General features: G+C 48.6%; 1 protein-coding gene and 1 pseudogene across 5 annotated transcripts; one reads left to right on the top strand and one right to left on the bottom strand.

Moving 5' to 3' along the window:
* Positions 1 to 6,986: 6,986 nt before the first annotated feature.
* Positions 6,987 to 26,628, bottom strand: ELP6 (elongator acetyltransferase complex subunit 6). Of its 5 annotated transcripts, none has more exons than XM_038004013.2 (7): positions 26,453 to 26,628; positions 24,068 to 24,146; positions 23,092 to 23,162; positions 18,519 to 18,637; positions 15,518 to 15,719; positions 11,161 to 11,307; positions 6,987 to 9,076 (listed from the first exon to the last, which is right to left on the bottom strand). In XM_038004013.2, the coding sequence occupies exons 1-7, from the start codon at positions 26,504 to 26,506 to the stop codon at positions 8,948 to 8,950; spliced, it is 801 nt and encodes a 266-aa protein (XP_037859941.2). In that variant the 5' UTR covers positions 26,507 to 26,628; the 3' UTR covers positions 6,987 to 8,947. The 5 variants fall into 5 exon arrangements, with proteins under 5 accessions (XP_037859941.2, XP_072866362.1, XP_037859949.2 ...); XM_073010261.1 differs by lacking the exon at positions 26,453 to 26,628 and adding an exon at positions 26,049 to 26,335; XM_038004021.2 differs by lacking the exon at positions 23,092 to 23,162.
* Positions 12,095 to 13,101, top strand: LOC140709806 (bolA-like protein 2 pseudogene; annotated as a pseudogene).
* Positions 26,629 to 26,930: the final 302 nt, after the last annotated feature.

The following is a 26,930-nucleotide window of genomic DNA, read 5'->3' as shown; positions in this document are numbered from 1 at the left end:
GGGGTTTCACCATGTTGGCCAGGCTGGTCTCAAACTCCTGGGCTCAGGTGATCCGCCTACCTCAGCCTCCCAAGGTGCTGGGATTACAGGTTTGAGTCACTGCACCCGGCTTAGGTTTAACATTTTAAGTAACTGCCAAATTATTTTCCAAATTGGCTACCCCATTTTCCATTCCCACTAGCAATGTACGAGGGTTCCTATTTCCTCACATCCTTGCCATCACTTGTTACTGTCAGTCTTTTTGATATAGACATTTTAGTGGCTATGTAGTGGTATCTCATGGTGGTTTTTTTTTTTTTTTTGAGACGGAGCCTTGCTCTGTCACCCAGACTGGAGTGCAGTGGCGCGATCTCAGCTCACTGCAAGCTCCGCCTCCTGGGTTCAAGCGATTCTTCTGCCTCAGCCCCCCAAATAGCTGGGACTACAGGCTGGGACCACCATACTTGTCTAATTTTTGTATTTTTAGTAAAGACAGCGTTTCATGATGTTGGCCAGGCTGGTATTGAACTCCTGACCTTGTGATCTGCCCGCCTCGGCCTCCAAAAGTGCTGAGATTACAGGCGTGAGCCACTGCACCCAGTCCTCATTGTGGTTTTAATTTGCACGTCCCTAATAATGTTGAGCACTTATATATGCATGTTAGCCATTCCTGTGTCTGCTTTGATGTCTATTCCGATCTTCTGCCTTTTTTTTTTAAAGAGACAGGGTCTCAGCCAAGTGCGGTGACTCATGCCTATCATCCCAATACTTTGGGAGGCCAAGACAGGTGGATCATTTGAGGCTGGGAGTTTGAGATCAGCCTGGCCAATACCGTGAAACCCCGTCTCTACTAAAAATACAAAAATTAACTGGGCATGGTGGTGCATGCCTGTAGTCCCAGCTACTTGGGAAGCTGAGGCATGAGACCTGCTTGAACCCATGGGGCAGAGGTTGCAGTGAGCTGAGATTGTGCCGCACTCCAGCACAGGTGACAAAGCAAGAGTGTCTCAAAAAAATAGAAGGACAGTATCTCACTGCATCACCCAGGCTGGAGTGCAGTAGTGCAATCATTGCTCACTGACTGTTGCCTCAACTTCCTGGGTGCAAGCAATCCTCCCACTTTAGCTTCCTGAGTAGCTTGGACTACAGCCATGCACCACCATGCCTAGGTTTTTTGTTTTTTTTTTTTTTTAATTTTGTAAAGACAGGATCTCACTGTGTTGTCCATGCTGGCCTTAACCTCTTGGCCTCAAGGAATTCTCCTGCCTCGGCCTCCCAAAGTGCTATGATTACAGGCATGAGCCACCATGCCCAGCTTGCTGACCATTTTTTAACTGGATTATGTGTCTTATTCCTTTTTTGAAATGGAGTCTCACTCTGTTGCCTAGGCTGGAGTGCAGTGGCATGATCTCGGCTCACCACAACCTCCGCCTCCTGGGTTCAAGCGATTCTTCTGCCTCAGCTTCCCAAGTAGCTGGGATTACAGGCGAACACCACCACACCTGGCTAATTTTTGTATTTTTAGTAAAATGGGGTTTTACCACGTTGATCAGTCTGGTCTCGAACTCCTAACCTAGTGATCCACCCGCCTCGGCCTCCCAAAGTGCTAGGATTACAGGCATGAGCCACTGTGCCTGGCATGTGTCTTCTTTTCTTTCTCTTTCCTTTCTTTCCTTTCCTTCTTTCCTCCCTCCCTCCCTCTCTTCTTTCTTTCCCTTCCTCCCTCCCTCTCCTTCTCTCTTTCTTTCTTTGACAGAATCTTGCTCTGTTGCCCATGCTGGAGTGCAGTGGCGCAATCTCGGCTCACCGCAACCTCCGTCTCCTGGGTTCAAGCAATTCCCCTGCCTCAGCCTCCCAAGTAGCTGGGACTATAGGCATATGCCACCATACCCTAATTTTTGTATTTTTAGTAGAGACGGGGTTTCACTATGTTGGCCAGGCTTGTCTCAAACTTGTGATCTCGTGATCCGCCCACCTTGGCCTCTCAAAGTGCTGGGATTATAGGTGTGAGCCACCACGCCTGGCAAATTTCTTCTTATTCAGTTGTTAAGAGTTCCTTCCATATTCTGGATACAAGTCTCTTATTATAAATATGATCATAAATTTTTTTCAGGAAAACAAGTAGAATGAGTATTTCAGAAAAGGACTACTAAAACTGACATCACAAAGAAAGTGACCACAAATAAAGACCAATAATAAACAAAAAAGTTAGATACTCTCCAAAAAGTTCTTTTCTTTTCTTTTTTGAGACAGAGTGTTGCTCTGTGGCCCAGGCTGGAGTGCAGTGGTGCAATCTCATCTCACTGCAACTTCTGCCTCCCAGGTTAAAGAAATTCTCCTGCCTCAGCCTCCCGAGTGGCTGGGATGACAGGCATGCACTACCATGACTGGCTAATTTGTGTATTTTTAGTAGAGACGGGGTTTTGCCATGTTGGCCAGGCTGGTCTTGAACTCCTGGCCTCAAATGATCCACCTGCCTTGGCCTCCCAAAGTGCTGGGATTACAGGCATGAGCCACTGCACTCGGCCTATGAATTTTAAATGAGTTGAAATTTTACCCATATTTTTAAAATTATTTTACACTAGAAAGCATAGACTAGCAACTTCATTCCAGGGAGGAAGAAAATCACATTTTTGAGTCCTGAAGAATTAGGACACCATCAGAGATGAAACAGGAACATTACAAGGTCTTGTTCAAATAGCACAGACCCCATAAATTCTTCCCCCATTTTCTGCTCCCGCAACAAAAAAGAAAAAAAAAATTTAGGGCCAGGCATGGTGGCTCACGCCTGTAATCCCCAGCACTTTGGGAGGCCAAGGAGGGCAGATCACAAGGTCAGGAGATAGAGACAAGGCTGGCTAACGTGATGAAACCCCATTTCTACTAAAAATACACACACAAAAAATTAGCCAGGCATAGTGGTGGGCACTTGTAGTCCCAGCTACTTGGGAGGCTGAGGCAGCAGAATGGCATGAACCTGGGAGGCGGAGCTTACAGTGAGCCAAAATTGCACCACTGCACTCCAGCCTGGGCGACAGAGAAAGACTCCGTCTCAAAAACAAAAAAAAATTAGGGGGAAATAATTGTTCTTCCCTACAAACGTCAGCCCCATGTTGGTAGAATCATTTTTATGGCCCATATCACACCTTATGATCCGGTTTTTTTTTTTTTTTTTTTTTTGAGACGGAGTCTCGCTCTGTCGCCCAGGCTGGAGTGCAGTGGCCGGATCTCTGCTCACTGCAAGCTCCGCCTCCCGGGTTCACGCCATTCTCCTGCCTCAGCCTCCCGAGTAGCTGGGACTACAGGCGCCCGCCACCTCGCCCGGCTAGTTTTTTGTATTTTTTTAGTAGAGACGGGGTTTCACCGGGTTAGCCAGGATGGTCTCGATCTCCTGACCTCGTGATCCGCCCGTCTCGGCCTCCCAAAGTGCTGGGATTACAGGCTTGAGCCACCGCGCCCGGCCATGATCCTGTTTTTCAACCCCTGTGTTAGTCTATTCTCACACTGCTATAAAGAAATACCTAAGACTGGGTAATTTACAAAGAAAAGAGGTTAAATTTGCTCACGGTTCTGCAGGCTGCACAGGAAGCATGGCAGTATCTGCTTCTGGGGAGGCCTCAAGGGAGCTTTCACTGGTGGCGGAAGGCAAAGCGGGAGCAGGTGTCTTATATGGCAGGAGCAGGACCAAAATGGGGTGGGGGGTAGGGGGTAGGTGCTACACACTTTTAAACAAAAGATCTCATGAGAACTCAGGACAGTACCAAGAGGGAAATCCGCTCCCGTGATCCAATCACCTCTCAGCAGGCCCCATCTCCAACAGTGGGAATTAATTTCAACATGAGATTTGCGCAGGGACACAGACCCAAACTACATCAACCTCATTAGGCTATAGCAGTCTTTAGGATTGTTTTGGTGGCCGGGTGCGGTGGCTCAAGCCTGTAATCCCAGCACTTTGGGAGGCCGAGACTGGCGGATCACGAGGTCAGGAGATCGAGACCATCCTGGCTAACCTGGTGAAACCCCGTCTCTACTAAAAAATACAAAAAACTAGCCGGGCGAGGTGGCGGGCGCCTGTAGTCTCAGCTACTCGGGAGGCTGAGGCAGGAGAATGGTGTAAACCCGGGATGCGGAGCTTGCAGTGAGCTGAGATCCGGCCACTGCACTCCAGCCTGGGCGACAGAGCGAGACTCCGTCTCAAAAAAAAAAAGGATTGTTTTGGTTTTTGGTTTTCGGGTTTTTTTTGAGACAGTGTTTCGTTCTGTCATCCAGCCTTGAGTGCAGTGGCTCGATCATAGCCCACTGCAGCCTTGAACTCCTGAGCTCAAACAGTCCTCCCACCATAGCCTTCTGAGCAGCTGGGACCATACCACCATGCCCAGCTTTTTGTTGTTGTTGTTGAAGACAGGGTCTTGCCATTTTGCCCAGCCTGGCCTCAAACTCCTGGCCTCAAGCGATCCTCTCATCTCAGCAACCCAAAGCACTGAGGTTACAGGTATGAGCTACCATTGCCAGCCTTTAGGATTGTTTTTATCTTTATAACCCTTTTTACGAAACAGGTCTTCTGGCCAAGTGCAGTGGCTCATGCCTGTAATCCAGCACTTTGGGAGGCCGAGGCGAGTGGATCACGAGGTCAGGAGATCGAGACCATCCTGGCTAACACGGTGAAACCCCATCTCTACTAAAAAATACAAAAAACTAGCCAGGCGAGGTGGCGGGCGCCTATAGTCCCAGCTACTTGGGAGGCTGAAGCAGGAGAACTGCTTGAACCCAGAAGGTGGAGGTTGCAGTGAGCCAAGATTGCGCCACTGCACTCCAGCCTGGGCGACAGGGCAAGACTCTGTCTCAAAATAAATAAATAAATAAAAATAAAATCCTGGATTCAAGTCATCTGCCTGCCTTAGCCTCCCAAAGTGCTGGGACTGCAGGCACGAGCCACCATGCCCGACCAACATCAGGTTTTAATTGGTAAGTAAGCAAGGATGAGGAACAGATTCTGTACACATGGAAAAATACAGAGAAAATCATGTGCTAGTGATTAAAGAAATGCCAATTTTCACACTAGAATCCTTTTTATGGCCCATATCACACCTTATGATCCTGTTTTTCTACCCCTGTATTAGTCCATTCTCACACAACCACCACTATTAATTAAAAAATAAGTTAAACCCGGCCGGGCGCGGTGGCTCAAGCCTGTAATCCCAGCACTTTGGGAGGCCGAGACGGGCGGATCACGAGGTCAGGAGATCGAGACCATCCTGGCTAACACAGTGAAACCCCGTCTCTACTAAAAATACAAGAAAATTAGCCGGGCGTGGTGGCAGGCGCCTGTAGTCCCAGCTACTCGGGAGGCTGAGGCAGGAGAATGGCGTAAACCCGGGAGGCGGAGCTTGCAGTGAGCCGAGATCGCGCCACTGCACTCCAGCCTGGGGCACAGAGCAAGACTCCGTCTCAAAAAAAAAAAAAAAAAAAAAAAATAAGTTAAACCCAAAGTTGACAGAGGAAAATCTCTGCATCACCATCAACTGGCTCCATCATTCTGAAGAACAATCTGATAATGTGCCAGGGCCAGTTTCCGCTGTAATTCAGTAATTCCATTAGAAGGAATAGATTAAAATGTCATCACTCCTCACTTCTCACAGGCCCCTGTGCTGGTTTATTTATAGCACTTACCGTGGTCTATCTAAGTTAAATATGTTCCTTGTCAATTCTGTTGATTGCCTGTCTTCTCCTCTAGAATGTAAGTTCTATGAGCTCTGCCAGTGACCTGGTTTGTCAGGTTCTAAACAAACAAGTACTTATGCCCCCCAGCAATAGGTAGAGTTTATCAAATTTATAGCAGCATAATTGATAACTGTAAAAACCAGGACCTATATGCCCAGAGGACAACTAAACAAACTAGAATATAATGATAGCATAAAATGTTGAATAGCTATTTTCCTTTTTTTTTTTTTGAGACTAAGTTTTGCTCTTGTTGTCCAGGCTAGAGCACAATGGCGCGTTCTCAGCTCACTGTAACCTCCGCCTCCCAGGTTCAAGTGATTCTCCTGCCTCAGCCTCCTGAGTAGCTGGGATTACAAGTGCCCGCCACCACACCCAGCTAATTTTTGTATTTTTAGTACAGATGGGGTTTCACCATATTGGCCAGGCTGGTCTTGAACTCCTTACCTCAGGTGATCCACTCGCCTTGGCCTTCCAAAGTGCTGGGATTACAGGCATGAGCCATCGTGCCTGGCCCTGAATAGCTATTAAACATAAAATATTTGAGGGGAGGCTGAGGCAGGAGGATCTCTTGAGCCCAGGAGTTCAAGACTACCCTGGGCAGCAAAGCGACATCCCGTTTCTACAAAAAATTTTAAAAATCAGCCAGGCATGGTGGTGGGCACCTGTGGTACCAGCTACTCAGGATGCTGAGGTGGGAGGATCGCTTAGAATTCAAGTGAGTTAAGAAGTATCACACTGCACTCCAGCCTGGGCAACAGAGAGAGAGAGAACCTGTCTCAAAAAAAAAAAAAAAAAATTAGTTAAAACACTTATAAACTAAGTGAAGAAATACGATAACAACATTTATGCCATGTAAAAAATGGTGCCTTGCCCATTCAAAACCGTAGCTCAAATGAACTTTGCATAAATACTGAAGTCTTAGTGAAAGAATCATTAGATTCTTTAGTAACTACTTTCTCTTAATTGCACTCGTAGCTTTCAAATATTCTATCAGGTCTACAGTATGTTTTTTTTTTTTTTTTTTTTGGAGTGCAGTGGCCAGATCTCAGCTCACTGCAAGCTCCTCCTGGGTTCACACCATTCTCCTGCCTCAGCCTCCCGAGTACCTGGGACTACAGGGGCCCACCACCACGCCCGGCTAGTTTTTTGTATTTTTTAGTAGAGACGGGGTTTCTCCGTCTTACCCAGGATGGTCTCGATCTTCTGACCTCGTGATCCACCCGTCTTGGCCTCCCAAAGTGCTGGGATTACAGGCTTGAGCTACCGCGCCCGGCCTGGGTCTACAGTATTTTGAGAATAAAAGCAGCTTACTGTTTCAGAGGGAAAACATACACAATGGTATGATTTGAAGAGTAGTGTGATAAATTTTTCCCAAAGACTAAAAATCTAAAAAGTTAAAATTAAACAACAGATATGAGCTGGGCATGGTGACACGCACCTATAATCCCAGCTACTTGGGAGACTGAAGTGGGAAGAGCCCTTGAGCCCAGAGGGTTGAGGCTGCAGTGAGCTATAATCACACCACTGCAGTCCAGCCTGAGTGACAGAGAGAGACCATGTCTCAAAACAAAGAAAAGAGGCCGGGCATGGTGGCTCATGCCTGTAATCCCAGCACTTTGGGAGGCCAAGGCAGGCACATCACCTGAGGTCAGGAGTTCAAGACCAGCCTAGCCAATATGGCAAAACCCCGTCTCTACTAAAAATACAAAAATTAGCCGGGCACAGTGGCACCTGCCTGTTATCCCAGCTACTCGGGAGGGTGAGGCAGGAGAATAGCTTGAACCCAGGAGGCGGAGGTTGTGGTGAGCCAAGATCACGCCACTGCACTCCAGCCTGGGTGACAGAGCAAGACTCCACCTCAAAAAAAAAAAAAAAAAACCACCACACGTGGTGGCTAACGCCTGTATCCTAGCACTTTGGGAGGCGAAGGCGGGCAGATTACGACATCAGGAGATCAAGACTATCCTGGCTAGCACGGTGAAACCCCGTCTCTACTAAAAATACAAAAAAATTAGCTGGGCATGGTGGTGGGCACCTGCAGTCCCAGTTACTTAGGAGGCTGAGGCAGGAGAATGTCATGAACCCGGGAGGCGGAGCTTGCAGTGAGCCGAGATCGTGCCACTGCACTCCAGCCTGGGCGACAGAGCAAGACTCTGTCTCAAAAAAAAAAAAAACAGAAAAGAAAATAACAGCTATGTAAGTTCCTTAGTATATAGCAAAAATAGTATTATTTTTTCATTTTCTTTAAGATAAAATTCATTGTAGTATAATTTATATACCAAAAGAACACCCATTTTACTAGAATACACCTGGTGTCGACTCTGAGGTGACCTCAACTGAGGGGCTGAGTGGGACTAGTTGTCACCTAAAGGATGCAGAGGCAAGAGCTCACTTCCCGCAGTCTTCACAGGTGAGGGAGGCACCAGCTCCTCGCCAAGGCCCGATCTGCCTGGCAGCAAGAACATCCCTTACCCCTCTCACCAAGGCCATACACACCTGCACCTACACAGGGTCTCATGTGGCCAAGGCCCTGGTGTCAGGCCCTTAATGGCTAGGATTTGTTGGCGCAAAGGCAAGGCACCACAGAAACTGGAGAAGTGAAAGGTCCCCACCTTTGGGTGGGGAGCCGGCCTCTGGGTTGCATGACTATCAGTCAGCAAGTGTGGACTTTGGAGTGAGGCGCAGTTACTTACAGCCTGCTGTGCAGCCTGTGTGCTTCCAAACCTCTCTAGGTCTGTTTCCTCGCTGGACTCATACGGAAAGGGGAAGTACCTTTCTAGGATGGAAATTGAACAAGACAACCCACAGGAAGCCCCAGTGTGGAAACTTACTTTATTCTAGCCATGATTATCCTAGTTGTCACTTTGCACACCTGTCATCTGGTGCCATCTCCTGGCTGGCACATTTATACCCTCTCTGGCTCTGAAAGGCATGTCAACCAAAAATAGGCAGCTGGGACTAAGGCATATTTAAACAAAGGCTCCAAGGGACCCCTTTCATTTGGGTCTAGCATCCAGCCTCTCTCTCAGCAGAGGCAGGATCATGGTCCCTTGTTGTGTTTTCTGAACAGGGCCCAGGACAGCCAAGGCATGCCATCACTGCAGCACTCAACCCTCCTTGGTCACAGTGGAGTCAGCGGTCCAGCCTGAAATACTACTGCAGAGGAGAAAGACCCATTCCTGCAAGGTTGTTCTATCTTCCACGTCCAAAAACAGTCCTACGTAGCTTTAGCTGCTCCCAAATCAGGTCACAGAACAGCAGGAGACATTCCTTTGGCAAAAAAGGACACGCTTTTGTCCTGTATCTTATACTGGTAAGTGAGGCTCTGATCCCGCTGGGCTGTGGGCTGCGATGATCTCCTCCACAGGATTCTCAGCTACAGAGACAGAGAAGAATGAAAGAGGAGCAACCATCCCAGGAAGCTGCTCCACTGGGAACCCCACCCTAGCTTCTCTGTGACCTTCAGCTGAGGCCTCTATGAGATGACAGTCAGACGTGCCATCTGGTAATGGGGCCAACTTGTAAAATAAAGCCTATCACCAGCTAACTACAAATAAGGGTTCCCCTCCATTACAGTAGTCATATTGGCTCAATACAAAAAATGTGAAAGAGAAACAAAAAGGAGAAGGAAGGAAAAAGTCTTTCAAAGGAAGACCATTAAAGTATTTTTATTTTATTTTATTTTATTTTAAGCAGAGTCTTACTCTGTTGCCCAGGCTGGAGCGCAGTGGCGCAATCTTGGCTCACTGCAACCTCCGCCTCCTGGGTTCAAGCGATTCTCCTGCCTCAGCCTCCCAAGTAGCTGGATTACAGGTACGCATTACCATGCCCAGCTAATTTTTGTATTTTCAGTAGAGGCGGGGTTTCACTATGTTGGCCAGGCTGGTCTGGAACTCTGACCTCAAGTGATCCACCCACCTCAGCCTCCCAAAGTGTTGGGATTACAGGCGTGAGCCACTTTTGTTCTTTTTTCTAAGCATGGTTTTGTACTTGTGGGCTAGACTAATTTTGAAAATCCCATTAGAATTTGCACATTCAATACAGAGGCCCAGGAAGGCTAGATACCTGTTTTGATGGTGTTTCTGCTGACTACAATGCTCTGGGGGTCTGGCTGAAGAGAGGCCACAGCTGCCCAGCAGCACCTTCTCCTCAGGCCCTGCTGCAGCACTACAGACATAGCACTGCTGGGCTTGGTCCTCCGTGTGACCTACCAGCCTTGCCTCTGAAGGACTCTGGGCCAAGACTCCTAGCCACTCTTACTGGGTCAGGAGTGCTCAACATGAAGTCAACCAGGAAGCTGTGGTGAAGGCTTGGGAGTGGTTCCAGAAGAGAAGTTTGAGAAGGCACAGAGCCACACGGCAGCCCATTTAGAGGGGTAGAATCCAGCTTCCCTCCCAGAGAAGGACTCTCAGTTTCTGCCCAAGTACTCCAATTGTTCTGGTAAGAGGCAGCAGTTGGGGTAGCAACCCTGGTCCATGGGTATGGCCTCCCCACGTCGTTTCTCTTTTTTCTTTTTTTGAGACAGAGTTTCTGTCGCCCAGGCTGGAGTGCAGTGGTGCGATCTTGGCTCACTGCAACCTCCGCCTCCTGGGTTCAAGCGATTCTCCTGCCTCAGTCTCCTGAGTAGCTGGGACTACAGGCCTGCACCAGCATGCCTGGCTAACTTTTCTATTTCTATTAGAGATGGAGTTTCACCATGTTGGCCAGGCTGGTCTCGAACTCCTGACCTCAAGTGACTGGCCTGCCTTGGCCTCCCAAAGTGTTGGGATTACAGGCGTTAGCCACTATGCATGGCCCCGAGTTATTATTTTAAAAGGAACAGGCTGGGCACAGTAGCTCACTCCTGTTATCCCAACACTTTGGGAGGCAAACGGGGGTGGATCACAAGGTCAGGAGTTCAAGATCAGCCTGGCCAACAAGATGAAACCCCGTCTCTACTAAAAATATAAAAAAAATTAGCCAGGCATGGCAGTGGATCACCTGTAATCCCAGGTGCTTGGAAGGCTGAGGCAGAGAACTGCTTGAACCCAGGAGGTAGAGGTTGCAGTGAGCCAAGATCGCGCCACTGCACTCCAGCCTAGGCGACACAGCAAGACTCTGTCTACAAAAAAAAAGGAACAGTGTTGACCTGAATAGACAACGCCTGCTGCAGTACTGCAGAGAAATTTTGCTGTTACTTGATGGCATGCCCCTGCATTCCACTCTAGACAGCTATCTCCTCTTTAAGAGTGCTCCACTTTGGTCACAAATGGGATCCCCATGGAATATGTGTGTTGGTCCATGAGGCTAAGTGCCATCTGGAGCAGGTCTATTACCTGAAGTCTCACAATTTCCAGTGTTTCCCTTCCACCTGAAGTCATGTCCCAACCAGACAGTCCCTCAGGCCTGACTCTCCCCTATGCGGTCAAGAATCATAGGTACACGGGCAAGCAGCCCATTGCCCAGTAGGCCCCTGCATACCTGCCCATGCACATCCCTGCAGAAGCCAGTGGCCAGGCCCTCAGCCCGCAGGATCAGGTGGCTCTGGTGACTGACGCCATTCAGCAAGATGTCATTCTCCTCATCCTCCACATCTCCACTGTCGTGCACAAGCATCACCATGTTTCCCTGCATCAGATACAAGATGGAAGCCTGCTCCTTACCAGAAGGGACACCCGGAGTCAGGGAGTGCCAGCCTCTCATTGCCTCCACTCCCCTGCACATCCTCTCACAGATCACCCTCCCTGCTGCTGCTACAGCCAGCCCCTACCTGTGCTCCCAGACCCTGACTCCAGTCATCTACTGGACAGTCTCACCCATAATGAGCCAACCCATATTTTCAGCTCACTTCATCTAAACCAACAGTCTTCAAAATTAGCTCACTCTCTTGAATTCCTGAATGTTATTAAAAGTGTCACCATCCTGCCAGGCACCCATTCATTCAATCTACATTTCCTGAATACTTACAGTGTACCAGATCCCACAGTAGAAATAACAAGTGAGAGATATGGGCCCAGGAGCAGATAGATGCTGACAATACAGGATGATAACAGCAAGGGAGAGGGAAGCATGAGGTGTATGGGGAGCACAACGAAGAGGCATCTGCTCTAACCTGGAGGAGCAGGTCAGGAGGTAAGCACACGTGAGCTGAATCTCAGAGGGCAAGTAGGAGTTAGCCAAGCCAAAATGACTTTTTGGTCAACCCTGCCAAAAAGTGACAGCTTGAATAATAAGTCCTTTCAAAGGAATACTGTCCAGTTGTTAAAAAGAATAAAGCTGGCCGGGCACAGTGGTGCACGCCTGTAATCCCAACACTTTGGGAGGCCAAGGCAGGAGGATCATTGAGCCAGGGAGTTCAATACCAGCCTGGGCAACATAGTGAGACCCTGTCTCTATTTGTAAAGAATAGTAATAAAAGGCCGGGCGTGGTGGCTCACACCTGTAATCCCAGCTCTTTGAGAGGCCAAGGTGAGTGGATCACCTGAAGTCAGGAGTTCAAGACCAGCCTGGCCAACATGGTGAAATCCCGTCTCTACTAAAAATATTTTAAAAATTAGCCAGCCAGGCATGGTGGCTCACGCCTGTAATCCCAGCACTTTGGAGGCTGAGGCGGGCAGATCACAAGGTCAGGAGTTCAAAACTGGCTTGGCCAACATGGTGAAACCCTGTCTCTACTAAAGAAAACACAAAATTTAGCTGGGCATGGTGGCATGTGCCTGTAATCCCAGCTACTCGGGAGGCTGAGGCAGGAGAATTGCTTGAACCCGGGAGGAAGAGGTTGCAGTGAGCTGAGATCACACCACTGCACTCCAGCCTGGGAAAAAGAGCAAGACTCCATCTCAAAAAAAAAAAAAAAAATTTAGCCGGGTGTGGTGGTGGGCACCTGTAATCCCAGCTACTTGGGAGGCTGAGGCAGGAGAATTGCTTGAACCTGGGAGGTGGAGGTTGCATGAGCCAAGGTCACTGAGGTTGCACCACTGCACTCTAGCCTGGGCAACAAGAGTGAAACTCCATCTCAAAAAAAAGAAAAGAATAGTTTAAAAAAGAAAAAGAATAAATGGCACCTGTAGGGGTACAAAGCAGTGTGGCCAGGCCAGGGTCTGAGCTGGGGTTCCGTCCCTGCTGGGCTGCGGCCACGGAACTCAGTGCAGAATAACTCCGGGAGAAACTGCAGTAGGACCTGGAGGCAGAGCATGTGAAGGTGGAGGATGTGACCCTCAACCGTTGTGCCTGCAGCTTCTGAGTCCTGGTGGTGTCGGCCAAGTTCGAGGGGAAGCTGCTGCTTCAGACACACTGGCGGGTAAACGTGTGCCTAGCCGGAGGCTCTCGCACACCCATGCTTTTGAGCAGAAAACCCTCATCCCAGAGCAGTGGGCCTGTGAGCAGCAGAAACGAGGGACTGACACCTACACCTATAATTGATTAAATTATAAATCAAGGCTAGAAACAAAGGAAAAGAATGAAGCAGATCCATGTGTTATTGGACAATGGACAATAAAATACATTGTGTATTACTAAATGAAAAAAAGAAGTAGCGAACAGTGTGGATGGCACGTTACCAGTAATGTGAAGAAAAATGCAGGGAGACAAATATATGCATATACTTTGAGAGCCAAGGCAGGAGAATCACCTGAGCCCAGGAGTTCAAGATCAGCCTGGGCAACATAGTGAAACCAAGTTTCTATAAAAAGTAAAAATATAGAAAAAGGAGGCCGGGTGCGGTGGCTCAAGCCTGTAATCCCAACACTTTGGGAGGCCCAGATGGGTGGATCAGGTCAGGAGATCAAGACCATCCTGGCTAACACGGTGAAACCCCGTCTCTACTAAAAAATACAAAAAACTAGCCGGGCGAGGTGGCGGGCGCCTGTAGTCCCAGCTACTTGGGAGGCTGAGGCAGGAGAATGGCGTGAACCCGGGAGGCGGAGCTTGCAGTGAGCTGAGATCCGGCCACTGCACTCCAGCCTGGGCGACAGAGCGAGACTCCGTCTCAAAAAAAAAAAACAAAAAAAAGAAAAAAACCAAATATGTGCATAATTGTACAGACTGGCTAGAAGGATGCACGTTGAGCTGGTCATGGTGGCTCACACCTGTAATCCTAACACTCTGAGAGGCCAAGGCGGGCAGATCATGAGGTCAGGAGAGACAGACCGTGGTGAAACCCCATCTCTACTAAAAATACAAAAAAAAAATTAGCTGGGCGCGGTGGTGGGCACCTGTAGTCCCAGCTACTCGGGAGCCTGAGGCAGGAGAGTGCATGAACCCAGGAGGCGGAGCTTGCAGTGAGCCGAGATCTCACCACTGCACTCCAGCCCGGGAGACAGAGCAACTCCATCCCAAAAAAAAAAAAAAAAAAAAGAAGGATGCACGCTGGAGAGAGGGAGAGAGGCAAGGGCACTTTTCTTCCTTCTTTTTCTTTTCAAAACAATGCCCAAGTTTTATTTTTTCAACTAAAAGAAGTATTCTTACAAAAAGAGGGTGGTAGCAGGTCACAGACCCAGCTGGACTGCAGAAGGTGACTTTGGCTACTTACTCTCAACCCCTAATCCTGACTGTGCCTTCCACACCCCTAACAGTTCCTCCTCCTCCCATTCTTTCTGCATTACCCTGGTTCCTGGCTCTGCAGCTGTAGCCAGGATGGCCTCAGAAGTTCCCTGAACAGAGCTTCCAGGCAGGACTTTGCACACAGGTGTTCAACACACACTGCTGGATACCCACACACCTGGCTAACTCAGTTAGCTTATCTCTCCCATTGCTCTGTACGCTCAGTCTGACCACACCATACCACTGTCCACACGCTCCTGCCAGCTACACCATTACACAATGACAAGTGCTACTGTGGGCCAGACACCGTGCTGACATGTTACAAGCTTCATCTCACTTTACTCTTGTAGTCAGGTACCTGCGAGGTAGGCACCACAGCCATTCCTATTTTACTGACTGGCCTATTGTTATTGTTAAACACTCTATTATGGCTATTAAGTACAGCAGTACTTACACCTAACTGATCACAACCAGTTACAGATTTCTTTGTTCCTTCTCTGTTCCCACTGCTTCACTTGACTAACCAAAAGAAAACAAAAACAAAAACTCTAAAACCTCTATTACGGCAGAAATCCCTGTTTGTCTGTCATAACTTGGTAATCAAGGTAACATTGTATATCCTATACTTGTATTGCCCTTTACAATTTTCAAAGTAGCTCATACTCATTATCTTAGCTGATCTATAAAATACACTCAGGGGGCCGGGCGCGGTGGCTCACGCCTGTAATCCCAACACTTTGGGAGGCCGAGGCGGGCGGATCACAAGGTCAGGAGATCGAGACCATGGTGAAACCCCGTCTCTACTAAAAAATAGAAAAAAATTAGCCGGGCGCAGTGGTGGGCGCCTGTAGTCCCAGCTACTCGGGAGGCTGAGGTAGGAGAATGGCGTGAACCCGGGAGGCGGAGCTTGCAGTGAGCCGAGATTGCGCCACTGCACTCCAGCCTGGGCGACAGAGCGAGACTCCGTCTCAAAAAAAAAAAAAAAAAATACACTCAGGGATGATAACAACTTGCCCCAGGACACACAGGCTATATCTGGCAGACCTGGGACTGCAGCAGTGCCACACGTGACCAGCCCCACTGAACGCAATGTTGATCATCGCTTTATTTTGGGGGGCTTTACTTTTCAGCAACGGCAGGTAAGGGAAAGCAGGGTGGCTGGAGCAAAAGCTTTCTGGCGCTACCACAGTAAAGCCAAAACCCCAAGCAAATAAAAAGATCACAGCAAGCGAGGTCTGGACCTGTCTGAGTTCTTGGAGGTCACAGGTGGGTGCACAGAAGGCAGTTCCATGAGTACCTTTAGTTCCCAGCACACGGTGGCCCTGCAGTAGTGAATGAAGTCTAGCACAGCCACCGCCCCCACGCCCAGGCTCAGGAGTACACTGAGGTCGTCCACCAGCAGCACCGGGTACGTCCACCGAGCCTCTCCACCGTCTACTGGCTTCAGGGCCTCCCGTACAAACTCAAACAATGGTTTCAAGTTCCCAGCATTAGCCTCCCTGGAGAGACAGGACAAAAGTTATCAGACTTCACTCTCTCTACAGATGTTTATCAAGAACAAAGTAGCACCACAGGAGAGGGCTAAGGAGGACAAAGAACTTTATCACAATTCTTGGCAACAAAGAGTTCATGATCTGGTTAGAAAGAAAAGGCGTGCACGTGTACAGGAATAATTCAAATATTTCCTGAGGCCTGCTAGGTAAAAAGCACTGTGTTAGAAACTGGGGGACACAAAAATAAATAGCTCCTAGGGCCCTTAAGAGACACCATACAGGCCGGGCGCGGTGGCTCAAGCCTGTAATCCCAGCACTTTGGGAGGCCGAGACGGGCGGATCACGAGGTCAGGAGATCGAGACCATCCTGGCTAACACGGTGAAACTCCGTCTCAACTAAAAATACAAAAAACTAGCCGGGCGAGGTGGCGGGCGCCTGTAGTCCCAGCTACTCCGGAGGCTGAGGCAGGAGAATGGCGTAAACCCGGGAGGCGGAGCTTGCAGTGAGCTGAGATCCAGCCACTGCACTCCAGCCCGGGCTACAGAGCAAGACTCCGTCTCAAAAAAAAAAAAAAAAAAAAAAGAGACATCATACATAGCCGGGTGCGGAGGTTCACACCTGTAATCCCAGCACTTTGTGAGGCTGAGGCAGGCGGATCACTCGAGGTGAGGAGTTCAAGATCAGCCTGGCCAACAATGGTGAAACCCTGTCTCTACTAAAAATACAAAAATTAGGCCGGGCGCGGTGGCTCAAGCCTGTAATCCCGGCACTTTGGGAGGCCGAGACGGGCGGATCACGAGGTCAGGAGATTGAGACCATCCTGGCTAACACGGTGAAACCCCGTCTCTACTAAAAAATACAAAAAAAACTAGCCGGGAGAGGTGGCGGGTGCCTGTAGTCCCAGCTACTCGGGAGGCGGAGGCAGGAGAATGGCGTGAACCCAGGAGGCGGAGCTTGCAGTGAGCCGAGATCGCGCCACTGCACTCCAGCCCAGGTGACAGAGCGAGACTCCGTCTCAAAAAACAAACAAACAAACAAACAAAACAACAACAAAAAAATTAGCCAGGTGTGGGGGGGCACACCTGTACTCAGCCACTCAGGAGGCTGAGGCAGGAGAATTGCTTGAACCTGGGAGGCGAAGTTGCAGTGAGCCAAGACTGAGATCATCCCATTGCACTCCAACCTCGGCAACAGAACGAGACTCTATCTCAAAAAAAAAAGAAAAGAAAAAAGAGAGACACCATACAGCCTCTCAACCCAAGAGCTTAAGGCATCTGGAAGATCAACTGGATTGGGCAGGCAGAAGCCTTCCCAGGAGGTCATATACAGCTGGAAAAAGTTAAACAGGCCAGGCACAGTAGCTCGCACCTATAATCCCAGCACTTTGGGGGGCCAGTGGGGGAGAATCATTTGAGCCCAGGAGTTCAAGAATAGCCTAGGCAACAGAGTGGGACCATATTTCTACAAAAAAAATTTTTTTTATTAACCAGGCATGGTGGTACACCCCTGTAGTCCCAGCTACTTGGAGGCTGAGATGAGAGGAGTGCTTGAGCCCAGGAGGTCGAATTTGCAGTGAGCCGTGTGTACCACTGCACTCCAGCCTGGACAACAGAGCAAGACCCTGTCTCAAAAAAATAATGAAATAAGAAGTTAAACAGCAACTCAGATGCCCTGATGGTCAGTGGCAGTGGCCTAAGGGCTTCTGTATACGTAACAGATTTGACCTGTTTCTGACACAAGCCAGACTGACTATCTCCGCCTTCTCTAGTGACTACCCCCAGCCATCATTTCTCAGCAATGAGTGGAGTAACAGAGCACAGGGCCCAGGGCAACTGGCCTACTGCCTTATGCTCCAGGGATGAGCCCCTGGCATTGCGTTATTTTCACTAACAATGAGGACATCTCCCCATATCTTGGGATGAGGTGTAACCAGCCCCTGCCTTCAAATGAGGAAACCCCAAGTCAGAGATGCTAAGGGGTGTATGTGAGGTCACACACAGGGTCAGGAAACATGGCCTCACAGCCACCACATAAGGGTGTGTGTGTCTGAGAGATAAGGTGGTCGGGGGAAGTTAATGTGTGGACCACTTTGTAGTGGAGGAAGAACAGCAGCCAAGCAGGGAGTCTTCACAGAGCTATGTTTGTGGCCAATGTTCAGAAAGAAGGAAAAGCAGGAAAACCAATCTCAGGCCTGTGACGCTGAATACCAAACCAGGGGAAAAACTTTTTCTTAAATGTCTGAGGAGTAAATATTTTAGACTTGCAGGTCATATGGTCTCTGTCCCAACTACTCAACTCTATTTGTTGCTGTAATGCAAAAACAGCCAGGGACAGCATGCAAACAAATGAACGCGGCTGTATTCCAGTAAAATTGTATTTACAAAAAATAAATTTAAAAAAAGAATATTAAAAAAGACAATTTAAAAAATATGAAACAAAACAAATTTATTTACAAAAACAGGCAGCTGACCCATAGCCCATAGTTTGCCGTTGGAGTTTCCGCTGTTGCAGAGCTCAGGTGTATACTAGGGCTCTAAGCCAGGGCTGGAAAACACAGCAAAGCATATTGTTCTGCCATCCTTCCAGCAAATGATCCTCTCTATAGCTTTGGGGACAAATGTCCACCCTCAGCCCCAGGATAAGAGCCAGCATTTGATAATGCTGCAACACCAGATGAAGTGTCTGTCTCCTGAAGCCAGTTCCATCTTCCTGCACAATAAGAAGGAATCACACAGCAACCAGGAACCCTGTCTGGGCCCACCTGCCACGTGTGTGCTTCCGGGCTGGGCTGCAGGCTGACTGACCTGAGAAACTGCAGGGGATGTGGCTCCTCTTGAGTCTGGAAAAAGACGTCCACTGCGGACTTCAGTCCCTCGAGGAACACAAGCTGCCCACGCTCCCGCGCCACAGTCAGGTTGACACCCTAAACATGACAAACAGTGAGTTACTGTGCCCATCAGACTAGATGCCAGCTTGCAAGAGGGCACAAGACACCTTCCAAACGTGGCAGAAGTGTATCTGATCACCCAATGTACAGGCCTGTCTTCATTCCCCTGGGTGCTCCCAACCCACAATCCCCCATCTGTTTTCAGATGTGTATTTCCATTTAATTGTCACATTAAAAGAAAAACTAGCCAGGCATCGTGGCACATGCCTGGAGTCCCAGCTACTTGGGAGGCTGAGGCAGGTGGATCGTTTGAGCCCAGGAGTTTGAGACCAGCCTGGGCAACATGGCGAGATCTCGTCTCTACAAAAAAAAATTAAAAAAAATTAGCCAAGTGTGGCAGTTTGCACCTGTAGTCTCAGCAACTCAGGAGGCTGAGGTAGGAGGATCACGTGTGCCCAGCAGGTCAAGGCTACAGTGAGCCATGATCATGCTGCTACACTCCAGCCTGAGCAACAGAGCAAAACCCTGTCTCAAAAAGACACAAAAAACAAAAACCTAGGCTGGGCATGGAAGCTCATGCCAATAATCCCAGCACTTTGGGAGGCCAAGGGGCAGATCACTTGAGGTCAGGAGTTCGACACTAGTCTGGCCAACATGGTGAAACACCATCTCTACTAAAAATACAAAAATTAGCTAGGGGTGGTGGCAGGCGCCTGCAATCCCAGCTACTCAGGAGACTAAGACAGGAGGATTGCTTGAACTGGGAGGTGGAGGTTGCAGTGAGCCGAGATCGCACCATTGTACTCCGGCCTGGGTGACGAGAGTGAAACTCCATCCCACAAAAAAAAAAAAAAAAAAAAAAATTTAGTATGCATATCCCTGCTCAGACCAGGACTTTTTTTTTTTTTCTTTTCTTTTTACTTGTCACTGACTTGAAGCTCAAGGACTTTCTTTTTTTTTTTTTTTGAGACATAGTCTCACTCTATTGCCTAGGCTGGAGTGCAGTAATGCAATTTCAGCTCACTGCAACCTCTGCCTCCCAGGTTCAAGCGATTCTTGTGCCTCAACCTCCTGAGTAGATGGGATTACAGGTGTGTGCCACCACACCTGGCTAATTTTTATTTATTTATTTATTTATTTATTTATTTATTTATTTATTTTATTCATTTATTTTTTGAGATGGAGTTTCACTCTTGTTACCCAGGCTGGAGTGCAATGGTACGATCTTGGCTCACTGCAACCTCTGCCTCTTGGGTTCAAGCGATTCTCCTGCCTCAGCCTCCTGAGTAGCTGGGATTACAAGTATGTGCAACCACACCCAGCTGATTTTTGTATTTTTAGTAGAGACGGGGTTTCTCCATGTTGGTCAGGCTGGTCTCGAACTGCCAAACTCAGGTGATCCACCCACCTTGGCCTCCCAAAGTGCTGGGATTATAGGCATGAGCCACCACACCCAGCCTAATGTTTTTATTTTTAGTAGAAACAGGGTTTCGCCATACTGACCAGGCTGGTCTTAAACTCCTGGCCTCAAGTGATCCACCTGCCTCAGCCTCCAAAAGTGCTGGGATTACAGGTGTGAGCCACTGCGCCTGGCCTCAAGGACTTCTTAAATATGGTTCATGAACTACTATCCAATTAAGAAACCCTTTAAGATGCCTGATTAAAATGTAGATTCCTGGCCGGGCATGGTGGTTCATGCCTGTAATCCCAAAACTTTGGGAGGCCGAGGCAGGTAGATCACCTGAGGTCAGGAGTTCGAGACCAGCCTGGACAACATGGCAAAATCCTGTCTCTATGAAAATTCAAAATTAGCCAGGTATGGCAGGACATGCCTGTAATCCCAGCTACTTGGGAAACTGAGGCAAGAGAATCACTTGAACCTGGGAAGCAGAGGTTATGGCGAGCCGAGATCATGCCATTGCACTCCAGCCTGGGCAACAAGAGTGAAACTCTGTCTCAAAAAAACCAAAAGCAGACCCCTGGGTCTAATTCCAGAACAAGGGCAGAGCTCAGGATGTCCAGCTCAACAAACACCCAGGGATAGCGATGCATTCTAAATGTGCAACCCACTGCTCCACCTGTGCAGAAACAGGTCACATGGAGCTCGGCGTGGTGGCTCACACCTGCAATCCCAGCACTTTGGGAGGCTGAGGCAGGAGGATCCCTTGAGCTCAGGAGTTTAAGACCAGTCTGGGCAACATAAGGAAACCCGTTCTCTAAAAAAAAAAAAAAAAAAAAAAAGGGCAAGAAAGAAAGAGGCAACATGTAACTCTTTAGACTTTCCATGCCCCTACATCAGGTCTCAACTGCTCATTCACACACAAAATGCCCAGGGTCTTCCAATGTCCAACACCATTTATTCTGATAGCTGCAGCTGCCAGAGAAAAAGACTCCTGATCATATCAGCCTTGCTCTTGCTCACTACCAGTCTATTTATGTAAGTGCAACAATATGCCATGAGTATAGAAGCTCACGCTCCAGTACTTCACATGCCAAGTACTGTGCATGCCATTCCTGCTGTGCTGATTATCATTCAAAGGTAAAAGAAAAAGTAGCCAGTTTAGACATGCGAACACACAGCTGTCTCATCCTGAAACAGATCCAGTGGCCATAAAGCCATGCTACAGAGCCCTGGAATGCAACATGTTTTCTTTACATCCTGACTGTTCTCCCTGGGCTCCTGCCCTGATGTCTAACACAGGAAGTTCTCCCTTCTCTGCAAAGGATGGGAAAGAAAGAACCTACCATTCTCTCACCTCCTCATTTGCTTCTGCCCAACAGAGAAAGAGGCAGTGACTTGGTCCAATAGTAAGACTGGATTTTATTTTTTTTTTATTTTTATGTATGTATGTATTGAGATGGAGTCTTGCTCTTTTGCCAAGGCTGGAGTGCAGTGGTGCGATCTTGGCTCACTGCAATTTCCGCCTCCCAGGTTCAAGTGCTTCTCATGCCTCAGCCTCCCAAGTAGCTGGGATCATAGGCGTGAGCCACCACGTCTGGATCCTCTGAGAAATAAATGAGTAGAATGCACGCCCCATGAGTGAGATGATCCCAAAGTGTTAGGATTAAAGGCATGAGCCACCACCCCTGGCAGCCAAGAATTTTTATAGTGACTAGGTCTTGGGTTTTGTCATATGCTTTTTCCGCATTAAGTGATATCATCATATGAATTTGTTTCTTTAGCCTATTGAGATGGTGGATTACAATAGCTGATTTTCAAATGTTGAACCGGCTTTGCAAAATTGTAATAAACCCAAGTGAGGTGTATAGTTCTTCTTAAACATTTCTGGACTTGATTTGCTTATATCTTGTGGGGGGTGGTGGGGGAATTGCATCTCTGGGAGATTTTTTTTTTTCCTTTTTTTATTGAAAAGGTGTGTCACTCTACAGGCGTACGCCAACTGCCCAGCTAATTTTTGTATTTTTAGTAGAGATGGGGTTTTGCTATGTTGGCCAGGCTGGTCTCAAACTCCTGACCTCAGGTGATCTGCCCACCTCGGCCTCCCAAAGTGCTGCGATTACAGGCATGAGCCACCACACCCAGTCCAAGACTGGCATTTTAAAGATCACTGCTGAAGAGTAGCCCAGTTCTCTCCCTCTCTAAGCCTGGCCTGTCCAAAAACAAACCAAAAAACAGCCCTTCAGCTTCCATTCTCAGGCAGTGAAGTCCACCTAGTCACAGGTAATGGCCCAGGCTAGGTCAAGAAGTTCATCAGCCTCTTGGCCATCTTATTCTTGCCCATCTGTGTATGATGTGGTGAGGGGCAGGAAACGAAAGTCCCTCTCCCCACATTGGGGTCTGAAGCGCTAGATTTAGGGAAAGACAGTGGGAGGCATCCAGTTTAGCAGCAGACTAAAGTGTGATCTCCAACCAAGGAGGACGAAAATCAAAACTCAAATGGAGAAGGAGAAAACCTTAACTGGTCCAGAATGAGTAGAGAAGGGTTTGATTAATTAACATCTACAAACAGCAGGTCTGGTTCTACAAAGTCTCAATAAGTCTCAATTAATGCTGAGATGCTACCTCAGTCCTTCAAATAAGGGGTTCAGGATCCCAAGATTTCTTTCTTTCTTTTTTTTTTTTTTTTTTTTTTTGAGACAGAGTCTTGCTCTGTCGCCAGGCTGGAGTGTGATCTCGGCTCACTGCAACGTCTGGCTCCCGGGTACAAGCAATTTTCCTGCCTCAGCCTCCCGAGTAGCTGGGACTACGTGTACGTGCCACCATGCCCAGCTAATTTTTGTATTTTTAGTAGAGACGGGGTTTCACCATGTTGGCCAGAATGGTCTCGATCTCTTGACCTCGTGATCCGTCCACCTTGGCCTCCCAAAGTGCTGGGATTACAGGCGTGAGCCACCATGCCCGGCTCAATATTTCTTTAGTCCCTCTTTTGCTAAGTTCTTTACAATGCAAATAGGAAAGTCCAGCTTTAGATCATGTGTGACACACACACTCACTCAGGGACCTCACCATGGAACTCCAAAATATTTACCAGCTTCTGTCCCACGATATTGTAGTGGCTGAAGGACTGGAAGAGTGCCACAAAGCAGACTTTACAATTAGCTAGAAAACAAAACAATTGATTTTAAATAAATCCTCTGGTTACAACCAGTCTCACTGATTTCATACCTCTGGAAACAAAAGCACTGAGGCAAATCTAGAGACCCAGAGGCTCTGCAACCCGACATACGCAATTTGATTCTAAGATGTACTTTTTTTCTTAACAGTTATATCTTATTTTGCTGATTCTAAGACATATTTCTGTTAGATGTAGTACTACGTACTTCTTCTTCTTCTTCTTCTTCTTCTTCTTCTTATTTGAGCTCGCTCTGTTGTCCAGGCTAGAGTGGCACAATCATGGCTCACTGCAGCCTCAACTTCTCTGGCCTCAAGTGATCTGCCCACCTCAGCCTCCCGAGTAGCTGGAATTATAGGTGTGCCCAGCTAATTTTTGCATTTTTTTGTAGAGACAGGGTCTCCCTATATTGCCCAGGCTGGTCTCGAACTGCTGGCCACAGATCATCCTTCCGCCTGGGTCTCCCGAATGCTGGGATTATAGATATGAGCCATTACGCCCAGCCATGCAGCAGCCATGTTCTTTAGGAAGCATCTACTGCCAGGACAAAGTGTCAATGGGGTCGAGTGCCCAGAGACCTCGAGATACACAAAGACCAGAGAGCAACAAAATCAGAGGCCACATAAGACCTCAGTGAGGCAATGTCCACACAGTAGGTGGAGAAGCGGAAGGTAGGACACAGAAACAGTGAGCACATGCCACTCTTTGGCAGGGCTGGGGAGGGAACGAGATGGCCCAGTGATCTGTTATCCTCATAAAATAGCCCCCCTAGGTATCCCAACACCAAGGCTTGGCTTGTAAATGCTGTTATTGCTTCCTTAAATAGTTTTGGTTTTTATTATTTCTGCACCCATCTTGGGTTTCTTTTCTACAGCATCAATGAGTCCCATACCTTTGAGGTAGAAGGAGAGAAAGTGGTGCACAAGGAAACTCCCATCTGTCTTGGCATCACAGAGTACAGTCAGTTTCCCCTAAAAGTTACGAGGAACACAAAAAGGTTAGACTCCCTGGAAAGAGGTCAGCTTAGTGTAGAAATCTAGTCAATTGTGGCCACACCTAAATTTCTACACCTGAAGAGTTTATTTTTTTAATGATATATATGCTAAGGTACCCTGAAAAGATGAAAATAAGTCAAAATTATGGAAAATCCATGATTAAAGTTATCACTTATTGTTACTTAGGCAGGCATATCTCAGACTCCATCTCCTCAAAGCAAACAGAGAATAAAATAATTTCTCTTCCTCACTTCTCATGTTAGTAATTCAGGAACCAGTCTTGGGAAGAATTGGATCCTGAACAAAGGATGCTTTTACCATGAGATTCCAATGAAAATCAGATTGCTAGGACTGGAAGAGGCCTTCAAAAGGCCTCCCCGCCAACTACTTTATATTCTGATGCCAATTCTATTCTGTAGGGTGAGGGAGAAGGGAGGAAGAAGCAGTTGTTGATAGAGATGTCTGATAACAAAGTTCACCCAATGGCCCTGCTTCAGAGGCCTGATCATGGAGAGCTCTAGAAAGACCTCTAAGGGTGGTCTCTGCAGAGCCTGGCTGTCCCGCTCCACTCACCTCTATTTCTGTCAGTGACAGGGAAGGTCAGGATCAAGTGATATCATGCATTCCACCTCCTTGCCCTGTGACCTTCCACAAATGCCTAACTTCTCTGGGCTTCAGGTTTTTTCACTTATAAAATATGAAAGCTCACACCGTCAGACCTTCAGGGTTACCCCTGGTGCTGTCATTTCCTCGTGCCCACTTGAATACTCCATTCTCTCATCTGGCCCTAGGCTGACTTTGGAAGTGCCAGTGGTAACTGGCAAGGTAATCAAGAGTCATCTGGACAAGAACTGCCTGGCAACTAAAATCCACAAGGATCTACTGAAAGCTACAATTTGGCACTATGGGATCATAAAAAGGCTTTAGACACATAGTATCCTGGCTGCCATTGAAAAGGAGTTTACCATTTCATTAGGAAGACAAAGATTATGAATAAACCAGGCCAAGCGTGGTGGCTCACGCCTGTAATCCCAGCACTTTGGGAGGCAGAGGCAGGTGGATCACCTGAGGTCAGGAGTTCGAGACCGGCCTGGCCAACATGGTGAAACCCTGTCTCTAACAAAAAATACCAAAAAAAAATTAGCCGAGTAATTAGCTGGGTGTGGTAGCGCACGCCTGTAATCCCAGCTACTTGGGAGGCTGAATAAGGAGAATCACTTGAACCCAGGAGGTGAGGTTGCAGGGAGCCAAGATAGCGCCAGTGCACTCCAGCCCGGGCGACGGAGCGAGACTCCATCAGAAAAAGAAAAAAAAAAAAAAAAAAAAAAAAGAATAAGCCAGAAGATACGCTCCTGAAAGAAGTTACTCCTATGTTAAAATGTGAAAGGTTTCAAGGTGCCCCAGAGTGTGAAGAGAACATGCCAGCCTGGGGTGCCAAAGACTGACTTAGTCCAAGCCAATGTTTGCTACGTCCAGCTTCTAACAGTTCTATTAGAGACCACAAAGAGGAAGAGTAAGAACAGCAGCGTTCAAGACAATGTGCCGATTGCTTCGGGGCTAGGGGGCGGTTAGGAAGCTAGCCTATGAAGACGGCGGCGATACGAACTCCCCTCTCCTCTCAGGCCTATTCCGCAGTCTCCTCTGAGCGCCTGGGACCCCCCACCCCAGTGAACACGCACAGGGCGCCCCAGTTCACGTCCGTGAATATAATCCAACCCCCCTGTCGGCCATGCTTCCCAGGGACTTTTTTTTTTTGAGACGGAGTCCCGCTCTGTCGCCCAGGCTGGAGTGCGGTGGCGATATCTCAGGTCACTGCAACCTCCGCCTCCCGGGTTCAAGCTATTCTCCTGTCTCAGCCTCCCGAGTAGCTGGGATTACCTGCATGCACCACCACGCCCGGCTAATTTTTGTATTTTTCCTAGAGACGGAGTTTCAGCATGTTGGCCAGACTGGTCTCGAACTCCTGACCTGAGATGATCCATCCGCCTCGGCCTCCTAAACTGCTGGGATTACAAGCGTGAGCCACCGCGCCCGGTCGCTTCCCAGAGACTTTTAAGGGCACGTACGGCCTTTGAGAATATACGAGATGGCCCAGAAGCCCACCTTCGGCGGGTCTAAGTTTACAGTCCAATCCCCCGGTCGACCCTCTGCGGACTACAACTCCCAGGTGCCCCGTGCCGGGTCGTCGCGCCATTCCCTGGGGTTGTGCGCACCGCCTCCCGGATGCAGTAGTCCGCCGCCCTGCCAGGTCCCGCCCCCTTCCGGGCCGCGGGACCTCTTACCTGCTCCGCCCTGTCGGGGGTGGTGTTAAGCAAGTTATTAAGTTCCACGAACATTCCGAGCTCCTGGGACTAACACTCTGGAGGTGAACCCGGGGTGCTGCAAAGACGATGGAGCCTGGAGCGCTAAACGCACCCGACAGCCCGCCTCATGCAAAGAAGCGCGCATGCGCAACGCCACTTCTGCGAGCCAGCCGCAGCCAATGAGGCGGGTGCCTCGATGGGGCCGCTGCGCAAGCGCATAGACGTGCGTCGAGTGCCAGGTAGTTGGAAACGATGGGCTTCTCTGTAGGACTGCCAGCGGCCGGTGGCGGCTCATTCCGCGCAGATCGGCCTGGCGCCCAAGCCCTCCCAGTGGCCCCCAAAGCTCCACGCGACCGAGTATTCTCCTTCCCTTGGCCTCGCTCTCTGCCCAGCCCCGGGCCTCCTTTCCTCCACACGTGGCTGTCAAGCGCCCTTTGTGTGCCCCACACTCCTGGGA

This window comes from Chlorocebus sabaeus, chromosome 22 (assembly GCF_047675955.1).
Source record: "Chlorocebus sabaeus isolate Y175 chromosome 22, mChlSab1.0.hap1, whole genome shotgun sequence".
Classification (NCBI taxonomy): Eukaryota; Metazoa; Chordata; class Mammalia; order Primates; family Cercopithecidae; genus Chlorocebus; species Chlorocebus sabaeus.
This window is presented reverse-complemented; position numbering and strand designations above follow the sequence as displayed.